Source organism: Microcaecilia unicolor, chromosome 3, assembly GCF_901765095.1.
Source record: "Microcaecilia unicolor chromosome 3, aMicUni1.1, whole genome shotgun sequence".
In the NCBI taxonomy this organism is placed as follows: domain Eukaryota; kingdom Metazoa; phylum Chordata; class Amphibia; order Gymnophiona; family Siphonopidae; genus Microcaecilia; species Microcaecilia unicolor.
The window spans coordinates 373,813,035-373,825,019 of NC_044033.1; the positions used below are offsets into that span (position 1 = coordinate 373,813,035).

General features: G+C 40.5%; 1 protein-coding gene across 2 annotated transcripts in view; it reads right to left on the reverse strand.

The window, feature by feature from the left end:
* LOC115466983 (uridine-cytidine kinase-like 1) overlaps positions 1-3,417 on the reverse strand; it is a 114,352-nt gene extending 110,935 nt beyond the window's left edge. For both annotated transcript variants that reach the window (XM_030198593.1, XM_030198594.1), the window contains exon 1: positions 3,299-3,417. In XM_030198593.1, coding sequence (XP_030054453.1) covers positions 3,299-3,402 — 104 coding nt within the window. In that variant the 5' untranslated portion in view covers positions 3,403-3,417. The remainder of the gene's footprint in view (positions 1-3,298) is intronic.
* Between the last annotated feature and the right edge of the window lie 8,568 nt (positions 3,418-11,985).

Here is an 11,985-nt window from a genome sequence, read left to right on the forward strand (position 1 = left end):
TGGTTTTTAGATATCTATTTTTTAAAATATGGATGTTTACATTTTCTTAAAATTTTATTAGAACTGTCCTGTTTTATATGCCAAAGCCATCTATGCATTAGTTTCCTTGGAGGCATGTCGTGACGTCATGTGAATGTGCCTATTTTTTTTTTAATCACACAAGCGACCTATTTTAGTAAGAGATTTTGGCGGGATTACTGACAGTTGTTTTCCAACTTCTGCATGGTAAGTTCTTTTTGACATTCATTGCTTATTACAATTAGTTTGCTTTTTTATTTTATTTTTTCATTTTTCATTCTGTGTGTCCATCAGATTGTTGTTTTTTTTTGTTTATATTGCCATTTCATAAGTACCTTTGTTTAATAACTGTACACTTACATTATTCATTGATATATATTGGTTGACACTTATTCACTTTGAGTTTTCCTGAATCATGTTTTCATGCACACTTCTGCATCTGAAGTTTACTCTCCTGTGCTTGACGTTTTTGTGCATCCTAACTTGACTCTTCTGTGCTTTAAGTTTTCACTATTTTGAACACACATTTTTAACATTTTTGCTTTTTGTTATTCAAATTGTCAATCTATTTTGGATCGTGTTTTATAAGCATCTTAATAACTAATCCACATGTTTTAAATGTTCTGTTTATTTATTATCATTGCATTTTTAAAATATTTTACTTGGGTCTGAATCACCTACGTTTTATACACTCATAGATTTATGGATTAGCTTTGCATCTATTTGCACCTATATAATATAGGCTTACACTGATCCATTTGTTCTGATTTAGGCATTCTTTGCCATTGATCTATTTATATAGGTTTCATAAACCAGATGGTGATGTGTTTATGATTTTTTATACATTGGAAACACATGTTATTGTATGTCTTTCTTTTTTATCTCTACTTTTATTGAGCTACTGGTTTTAAATATTACATGTTTTTTTTATTTTAAGTCTGTACCTTTTTATTTTGAAATAACATAAGTTGATTTATATGCTTTGGCCTTATAAACCATTTTTTAAATTTTTGATGTGTATCCTTAGTTTATATTCATGCTTGCTTACTGATGTAGTTTAAGAGGGCATATTGAGCAGACCTGATGGAATGCAAATAATGAAGAACACAGCACAGAATCAGTTGGCCGCATTGAGAGGGTCATAACCAGCAGAAAAAAGAAAAGGAGGTTGCAATGCCCCTGTACAAGTTGTTGGCGAGACCGCATTTGTAGTACTATGTTCAGTTTCGGAAACCTTATCTTTCCAAAGATGTAAAAAGACATGAAAACGTTCATCAGAAAGTGACCAAAACGGTAATGAATCATGCCAGAGGATGTGTGAGATTTGAATAAGTACAGTATATCCTGGAGGATAAGAGTGACAGGGGAGATATTGTCTTTCAAGAATGAAATAGCTATATTATAAGGAACAAAACAAACGTTTCTAAAAACTGTGAGGCTACAGAACTATAGGACATGAATTTGAAAGGAGGGAAATTGAAACGCAACATCTGGAAATGCTTTCTTCACTTCTCAACCCAGTCTTCAGGGCACACCTAGCCAGTCAGGTTATCATGATATCCACAATGAATATGCATGAGATAAATATGCACAACCAAGAAGGCAATCTATGCAAATCTAACTTATGCTTATACATTACAGGCATTATGAAAACCCAACCAGTTGGCATGAAGATGGAAGAAAAATGTGAGCATTTACACTCACGGTAGGGAAGGGAAGAGGATGGGATTTGATATACCATCTTTCTGTTGTCACAATCAAAGCAGTTTACATATTATATACAGGTACTTAATTTGTAACCTAGGCAATGGAGGATTAAGTAACTTGCCCAGAGCAACGAGGAGCTGCAGTGGGAAATGAGCTCAGTTCCCTTGGTTCTCAGACCACTGCACTAACCATTAGGCTACTCTACCATGCCTTAAAATAACTTTCACAATTTCAATGGAAATAAAGAGGCATAGAGGAGGATAGATTGTACCAGGTGTCAGCACAAACCCTAAAGACAAGGGAGATAACCCACATGGAGTTGTAGGTACAACCTTGGCTGCTTTTCTGACCAGTCTTGAGGGGTCATGCTGGTCTTTATATGCCATCATTTACTCTTACTATGACAGAGGAAGCAAGCTGCAGGAGAGATAAATTGAGAGAAAGAGCTGAGGGAGAAATTAATTGAGCCTTGAAGGGGGAGAGAATGCAAGATGGGCAAGAGTGAACTTGAAGGGTATTGTAGAACAATGAGCTGGAGAGTTCAGCCTGAGGTGGGTAGAACAGGTTTGTTTGTTTGTTTTTTTTTGGGGGGGGGGGGCAAAGAGAGTGAATCTGGGGCATCAACTCAAGATGGAGGGAAAAAAACTGTGGGGGACTCAGTGTGGAGTGAAAGGGTCAAGTCTACAGAAGAGGGAAATCTGAGGGTTTTCCAGATTTATGTGGTGGGGCTGGGTCTTATATTGTCCTTTTACAGCACTCAAGTGACTTCACAAAACATTAAAAAGTCTACATTTTTGGGTAATATACTAAAAAAAAGTTATATATTACTCAAAAATAATTATACTGTGTTATTTTGAAAATAAAAAAAATTCTCTTTTTTTTTTTGCACGGAATTCCCCAGGAGTACTAAATTGTATGCTGGCCATCTTTAATTACTGGTTGTGACATATACTGGAGTGCTGATCACTGACTGGAAGAGTTGATCACTGACTGTATTATACTGTATATTAAAAGTAGTGGTCACCGGTTAAGCGTTATCTTATTACCTTCTATATTAGCAATATCAGTTGTCTGTTGTATTAAAAACTGGTTGCGGTTAGGTGTACTATTTGGATTACACGCTGGCAGAGCTGGGTACTGAACACACTCTGGTAGCGCTGGACATACGTTGTGTTATAGCCTAGCAGAGCTAGGAAGTAGGAACAGAAGGTGTAGTTTTTGATCATACTGAGCAAGAGTAACTCTCTGGCCGCTCTGTAACCCGCATGGAGCGGTGCTATCTAGAGAGAGACTGTAACCCGTGTGGTTTATCTCTGGAGGGTGCACGGGATGGCGTGTCTGGAGGGAGAGTCTTCTAGCAACTCTCTAGTCCACTTGGGGCGGTGTCTGGGGAAAAGGCTCTGGCAGCTCTGTAGCCCGCATGGAGTGATGTGTCTGGAGGGAGAGCCTCCCTCAGGTCTTTAGCCCGCATGGGGTGTTGTGTCTGGAAGGAGAGAAGGCGCATCCGGGAGGCACTAGTCCGTCTCCACACTTCCCGTCCGGCATACTGCGCCCAACTCAGCCCCGGATTTACCTGTCAGAGCGGGACATGGCACCTTCCTCAGTTCCGTCCTGCACTACCGCTGCTTCCTCCTCTTCCTGGCGCTCCTCCGCCATCCCTTCCCCACTCCCAGCCATCTCTCGCTCCCTCTGCTACTGGCTGCTGGCTGCTACTAGGTAGTAGTAGTAGTCTGTCTCCCTCCCGCCTTCTCCGCCCACTCTAACCGGCAACGGCCCGCACGGCCCGCACGGCCCGCCGGGACTAGTAGTCTCAGCCACGTAAGCTCCCGTGTAGAAGGTCTCGCCGGGGAACTATAACTCCCAGCTGCGTTTGCATCGCGGCAGCAGACAGAAGCGCGAAGGAACAAAGGGTGTAATGAACAACAATGTGTAGTAGAGACGAGTGACTCAGCGGCGCCGCGGAAACCGGGAATTTCCATTTCTAGAAATACAGTGCACGGATTCGCCGTACATAAAACCTTCATCATCATTAAATGTTCGTTTGGCTCATTCTTAGTGTATTTTCAGGTTGTTTTTTTTAAATCTCTTTTCTGTTTTATTTCTAAGATTGGCGGTGAGGGGTACTACATCTTACATCTTAGAAAGCAATTCTACAAGGGCATCTCCATTTTTAGGTGCCCCAGGGATGAGCAGTGCAGTGGGAGCCTATTCCATAAAGGCAATGGGTGTCTGGGTACCCAGGTTCTATTACGGAATACTAGTATATCCAAAAGGTGTACCTTACACTTAGGTGCCCACAGTTATACCAGCTATAGATCTGGTACAACTGTAGATGTCTACATGCAGCAGGGACTCGCATAGCTTAAAACATTCTTGTATTTATGCACAATGGTACTTTCTTTTTTTCTTGCTTTCTTTTTTTATTTGTTGCATTTGTATCCCACCTTATCCCACCTCTTTGCAGGCTCAAAGTGGCTTACAATACATCATGAGTAGTGGAAGAATGTTAGTAATAAACATTTGGTATTGCATGTTCTTGGTCAGCATGATGAGAAAAGCGAAGTAGTAATATACAAGCAGATTTTAGGAGACAGTTCTAAAATTAAATAGGCGAGTTGTACTTAAACTTACTGTTGCAGAATATCACTTAAAACGAATTGCTGACACTTTCTCTGGGTAAGTGTACACTAATGTGCATAACTGCTGATATTCTATATACATATATATTTATGCATGCATGCAAGAGATATGTATATGTGGGCACCTAAATTATAGAATTGCCCTCTTAAGGACTAGGACCCAGATGCATCAACCAAACGTTAAAAAATAAGAATCGTAAAAGTGCTTAACGATTTTTAAAAAACGAGGCATGCACTACAAAACCACTCCAGAAATGTTCGGATCGGTATTGCAAAGTAGGTAGGATGTATCACAGAATCGTTAAACCCGTCGTTAATCAGCGCCTAAAGCATGCGCAGAGCAGCCCAAGCGTTATGCTGGCTGCTCTGCGCATGCCACAAAGGCCCAGCTGTCAAAACAAAAAAAAAAAACCCACAAAAACACGTGTGTTTCGGGAGGGGGCAAAGGCACTCGTCATGAGCGTCCTGTATGGACGCCTTGCCCCCCCCCCCCCCCCCCCCCGCACGAAAAATCTCCAATTTTAGCAGCCCTGGGCCGGCCCTCCTCCCTTCCTGTATTCTCCCACACTAGCTCCGCCTCCTGCCATGCTCCGGTCCCGTGCCCCGCCCCCGCCGCCCCCTCTTTGGTCGTGGCTGCCGCTCCCCCGTCCAACGACCCCCCCCATTTGCCTTACCGGCCCGTGCAGCGCCTCTCACCTCTGCTGCACGGGCAAGAACAGCTGATCGGCGAGTCAGAAGGCCTCCTCAGACGTCCCTTCTTTCTTCCTGGGCCCGCCCTCCTCTGACGTCATTTTCCTGTCATGGTAGCAACTAACGAAAACGGAATGCAAAGCTATTATAATGTGCTAGTTACTATTATAATCTGTATGCAAGGCAATGCACAGCCATTTCTGACCTCTTGCACAAAAGCAGTCCCTACCTTTACCGTGGACATTTTAACGGGAGGTCGTTCTTCATTGTTGTAAGTAGGAGAAAAAAGAAACAAGGCAGGGAAGATGGAGCACAAAAAAAAAAAAGTTCACAGGCTTACACACAGCTTCTTTGCATGTATGAAAGCCGTGCCATGCTTCTTTTTCAAATGACATTTTAAAGGCAAGAAATTGTGGGGGGGGGGGGGCAGTATTGAAATGTAAAGCGTAAAAGTAATGGTGACTTACCAAAAATGCAAGGAAGACAAGGGTCCATCAAACAGCATCTGTGGAAACAGCATCCTCCATGCTAGAAGCACAACAGAGAGGGACTAAAACCAATTGGACAGTGTCACCCTGGGATGTCCTGCCCACTCACTACTGGAGGGGGACACCAGGAAGTCAGATCCAATCAGTTCACAGCTCTAGAGTGATGTCATCAGGGAAGCTCTGCAGGGAGGAGGCGTTGGGACAGCAGCCAGCCATTGACACTTGATTCCTTGTGGGACTTAATATCGCAGTTTATATCGTCTACTATTCAAAAATCAAATCTTATATCAGAAAAAGTTTCCCAAGTTGAACAAAGATTGTTGAATTCAGAAATGGATATAAAATTATTAACTGAGAAAAGACAAACCATGGAGAAAAAAATTACAGACATGGATAATTTGCAGTTAGCAATGTTAAAAGATATTACCAATTTAAGAAGGAAAACGGAGATGTGTGACAATTACTGGAAAAGTAATAATGTGAGATTTGTGAACTTTCCAAAGATTAGAATCATTAATCCGATAGATATGTTAAAAAGATATCTCCGTGAGGTGTTGGAAAGTCCTGAGTCTAATATACCACCTTTCACTCAGATGTATTATATTCCTCAAAAAGAGACTCCCCAAGGGGATAAAAAAGAATCTTTAGATTTGACAAGATTTCTAGAATCTTCTGAAACTGAGCAAGTGCAAGCAGCTACTTTGATAGCAACTGTGGTCTTAAATCCTGACAAGCAATGGCTCTTTCGTTTATTTTTTAAGACTAGAGATAAACTCTTTCTGGGATTACATATAAATATGTTTCCTGATATTTCAAAAAAACCCAGAAAAGACGAAGACAATTTTTGTTGCTGAAACCTGCTATTCTCCAACTGGGAGGTGTATTTTACCTAAGGTTTCCTTGTAAATGTGTTATTCATTATAAATCTTCTAAATACGTTTTCCAGGATCCTTCTCAATTGACATCTTTCATATCTTCTAAAAGAACGGAAGGAGTTTAAGTTTCTAATCTATTTTGTCCTATCTAGGTGCTGACTAAACCTTTAAATGCTTTTCCTTTATATTTCCTGTATAATGTAACTTGGATCCATATTATGTTGGACTTGAGTGTTATAAACTACCTATATTACCTTATTTACTTTGAAATTCTAAATTGTTATAACACTTTCTGAATCAAGAGTGTAACCTTGTAAAAATTGAAACATTCTTGAAAATAAATAATAATAAAAAAAAGAAAATTAGATCAGAAAAATATAAACAAGTGACAAATACACATTTGTGTATGCTTATATTTATTTAAAACTTGATATACCACTTTTACACAATAATAAATCAAAGCGGTTAACAATATAAAACACAAAATAACATAAAATCACATCATAGGAAAAAAACACCATTTTAAATACGAAAGTAGAAAGGTTGTATACATTCCAAGATCTGCAGCAGAGGCTATCCCTAACAAACAAGGATCACTACACTTATAGACAATTACATCACTACTGGTATAGTTTAGATCAAGAGGCTCTGGGTACAAAAATGGGTCAAAAGCTTAGGGAATTTTTAAAGGGGGATGCATACGATCAGGTTTCCATATCAAGTTTACACAAGGCGCTTCTGTCGCTTTGCCCACCTCGCAATTATGAAGCACTCACTGCAGCTTGGAGTAAGGACTTGGGATATGAATTGAAAGGAGTAAATTTTACGAAACTGATCATAGATATCCCAAAACAGGTGGGGGGGGGCAGAGCTGCAGGAGAGTCAATACAGAATAATACACAGGGGATACATGACACAAACACAAGCAGCGAGAGCGGGGTGGACACCCGATGCCCAATGTTCCAAATGCAACAGAGGACGGAATACCTTTTTGCATGCATTTTGGAGGTGCGATAGAGTAAAAATATTTTGGAGGGCGGTGCATAAATACCTAGAGAGCATCATTGATCAAAAAATACTCCCATCCTGGAGAGGAGCACTTTTAAATAGAAAGACAGCCTACGGGATTTCGGATAGGAATTTGGAACAATTGGTATGCAGGGCTTATGCCGTGGGGAAAAAATACATACTTAGACACTGGATGCAGGAGGTGCCGCCCTCCTTCTGGCATTGGAGAAATAGGTTTCATGAATTGATGCTATGGGAGGCCAGGGAAGCCCAGGGCAATTCCAAGAAAAGAAAGAAGTTTATCTCCATCTGGACCACGTATATACAAAGTATATCCCATAAAGCGAGAAGTGCAATATTAAACAGATTTTCCACATAGGGGATCATAAAGGTGGGAGAGGATAATGGTAAATAGAGTTCAATAACACAACATAAGGTAGAGAATCTTAACCAACACAGTAACACAAGGGTGAGTGGGTGAAGCAACTGAATGGCTCAGGAAGTGAAGGTGGAATATTTCATGAAAAAGGGGGGGAGGGGGAAGGGGATGGAAGGGAGGGAGATATTAGATAAGGGGTTAACCGCAACGCAAATACAAGTTATTATTCTTGGAAAGTGCGGATGGCGGATAATGTTTATTGATGTTTATTACTCTATTTTGGAATAAGGAATAGGTTAAAGACAGTATTAAGGGGGGGAGGGGGGGAACTGGGAAGAAAACTGTAAATCAATTTGATGATAATGGTAGCGGATTGGTGTACATATGACTGACAAAGTTAAAACTGTTATGTATTTAATCAAAGAACTGTATTAATCTGTGACATCATCAATAAAAACTTTGAAACATAAATACGAAAGTAGACAATCATCCAAACAAAAAGGAGATGAAAATAAAATGAACACATTTAAAAATTGCAAACTATAATGTGTGCAATCCAATCAGGAACAAGTTAGTTGAAGCTAACAAAAACTGGACTAAAAAGCTAAATGAAAAAAGTGAAGTTTGAAGTTGCTTTTTAAATTTTATTATTTAATAGAAACGGGGCTAAAAAATAAAATATAGAATTCCGGGTTGACTCATAACAAGCTTGTTTAGGGAATGGCAATTCAAAATGGTTGGCGACAAGTGAACGAAGGGTACAGGAAGGGGTATAGGGAATAATTAAAGAGGAATTATATGCAGGGCTGCCAGAATGTAATGCCTTAAAAGCAAGAAACAAAATTTTGAACCAAATACGATATAAAACAGATAACCAGTAAAGTTTAAGAAATAATGAAGTTACAGGATCAAAATGTTTTGCCCTAAACAGTGTGAAGGATCCCTCCACTCCTCTCAGGAAAACTCTGGCCTCCAGCCCAAGTTTTATATGTGATATTCCACTTAGGTACAACTCCCTGTAATCCTCCAGGTGTACCCTCTGACCTGAGGTACGTCAGCAGTTCTATTCCTGCACAGCTCCCAAGATTGTCCCAGTGGTTTCAAGAATGCAATCCCAAAAACAGTTTAGAAAAAGTAGTTTTTAATAATGCAGTTCCAAAAGCAAAGCAGTTCAGGAATCTCCACAGCTTAAAAAATACAGTTCATAAACCAACAGGACATGAATCTCAGCAGTCCCAATGATGTAATTCAAAATAAGTAATCCCAAAAGCAAAAAACATTCCACAAAGAAAAATAAGCAGTTCAAACAAGCAGTTTAGAAATCCCATCAGCAGTTCTACTACTACTTATCAGTTCAGAGGCAGAGAGCTCCCAGGAGTCCCCTCCCTCCTCTGGCCAGCTCTATCTCCTGGCTTCCTCCCACTTGACCCAGTCGCTCCCTGGCTCCTCCACGATAGCCATTGCCTTCCCTTGTTTACCAAGACCCTGCACCAAGCGGTTACCTGCTGTCTGAACCTTTTACTTGTGGATCTTGCCAGGGCTGCAATCTCCATCGGCTCCTCTTGCCTCACTTCTTCCTCCTTTTCTTCCCCCTTCCATTCCATGGGCTCCTCGCCCCACCCATTCCCCAGCTGATCCTCCTCCCCCTGATTAGCTCTGCTTAGAGGCTCCCCCTCCATTCCTGGCCTCCCCTCCGTGTCTTGGGTTTCATCTTTACCTGCCTTTCCCTTGGGCTCCACTGGGGGCTGCTGGGATAGGAAGTCTTTGATTCTGTTGTAAGACTTCCTCAAGGGCTGCTAGGAATCATAGTTTTTACCCTGCCTCCAGCCCTCTGGGGAAAATGATCTATGCTTTCTCCTGACATGTGGAACTCCCTGAGCTAAGAATCTGGGCTGTCCCCTCCTCTGGGCCTTATCTTCTCCTCCGCCGGTACCCCCCCCCCCCCTCTCTCTTCCCTTATTCCCTTCTTCACAACAGCATGCCAATTGCAGAATTTTGAAGAGTTTGAAGTAGACATAATTGAAATTGCGGAAGACCCGCGTAAACTGTATTGCAGTAATCCAGATAGGAGATGACAAAAGCATGAAGTAGTATATGTAATGAATTAAAATCTAAGTGATACTGGATTGATTGCAAAATACGTAACCAAAAAAACCCACAGATTTTACAACATTTGAAATTTGCTTATCAAATGAAAGCTTAGAATCAATATGTACACCTACCTAAATAGTGAAATGAAACAACAGGAGTAATTTGATCAAAAAGTATCAGTGGTATAGATGGTGTACTAAATGAACCACTAATCCAACAAGCAGTTATTTTTGCAGGATTAAGTACAAGTTTATGAGAAGTTAACCAAGCGAATGAGGAAAGTGCATTTTGAAGAGGGATCAAATTTACTGAAAATGGTGATATAGGGTAAATCAAAGGAACCATAGGTTGATCAAACCCAGACATATGAATGGTTACAGAGACGTGAACTGAAACCAGAGGCATAGCTGGGAGGGGGGTGCAAGGGAAGCGGTTGCTCCCTCAAACAGATTTTCAATGAAACTGTGCCTGTGGATTGGGCCTGCAGCCTCACACCAGTGCCTATTTTACAAAAGGTCTGCTCCCCCTGAAGGCCAGAAGAAGAAACTATATATCTCAAAAGGAAAGGGCCGTCTGCTGAAAATAACATTTTTCCACCTTAGCATATAGACCATTATCCTGCGGGCACTGTAGCACTGTCTTGACATTGTTGGATTATTTGTAGTAAATAATTAGCAGATTTTATACACACAGCTTCAGCTTTAGAAATGTTAATTTCTTTTCTTCATCTCTCTCACATACACCCCAGAATAATTCACTGCTGAGTCACTTTAAAGTTGAAGTAACAAAACATCTGTTTACTCACAGTTTGTAGTTAGATTTATATTCAGACAGGCTTATATAAACATAATACTATACATTTGGATTATCAGCTCTTTCCATGTGCTTAGATGGTAATGGATGCTCACACCATAGATCCTCAGGCTAGGAGAGATCATGAGCTCCATGTGCTGTGCCTAACCCCCACAGGAAGTTGCATAGGTGTGACCTCTCTAGGCAATTCACATCAGAGGTCACAGAGTAATCACAGAGAAAAACATTGCTGACAGACAATGCATGTAAAATACAATACATTATTCCAACAAACCCCTTCTCATGCATAACTGTCATGCAATTATTAATTCATACAAAGTCCAAGCTTTATTCGCAGATTCTCAAAACGTTCTCTGGGTAACGGTTTGGTCATGATGTCAGCTGTCATCTCACTGGTGTGACAATAGTCTAGACTGATGACCCCTTCTTTCGCCAACTCTCGCACGTTGTGGTATTTCGTTGCGATGTGCTTGGTGCATGGCTGAACCTTGTCATTCTGTGACAGTCTGATGCAGCTCTGATTATCTTCCATTATCTGGATTGGTCTCTGTTCAGCTATTCCAAAATCCAGCAAAAGTGTTTCAATCCACATCAGTTCTCTGCATGCTTCTGATACAGCCACATATTCAGCTTCTGTAGAAGACAGACTCACAATACTTTGTTTATGACTGGCCCAAGAAATTTTTACATTTCCATACATAAACACATATCCACTTGTGGATTTATAATCAGAATGATCCCCTGCCCAATCTGAATCACAGTAACATATTAGTTTTGGATTACTATTGGCTGAAATCTTTAATTTACAATCAATGGTACCTTTTAAATACCTTACCATCCTTTTAACTGCAGTCCAATCTGATTTGGTAGGTGAGCTGACCCTTCTGCTCAAAATTCCTACTGCATTTGCTATATCAGCCCTGTATGTGGTAGTCAGATATAAAAGCTTACCTATGGCTGATCTATATTGGATGTTATCTGGTAAAGGTTCTCTTACTGTTTCATCCTTCAGAAAATCAGTGATCATGGGAGTGCTTACAACTTGGGCATCTTGCATACCTAAACTTTCAATAAGCTCATTTATTTTCTGCTTCTGGCTTAGAAGATAAGAACCATCATTTTGTTTCTCAATTTCTATACCAAGATAGTATGACACATTACCAAGTTCTTTTATCTCAACATTCAGGTTTAAATATTTTACAATGTCCTTGTACTCTTGCTCACTTTCGCTTGCAATGAGCAGATCATCAACAAAAGCTAAAATGTATGCATATTGT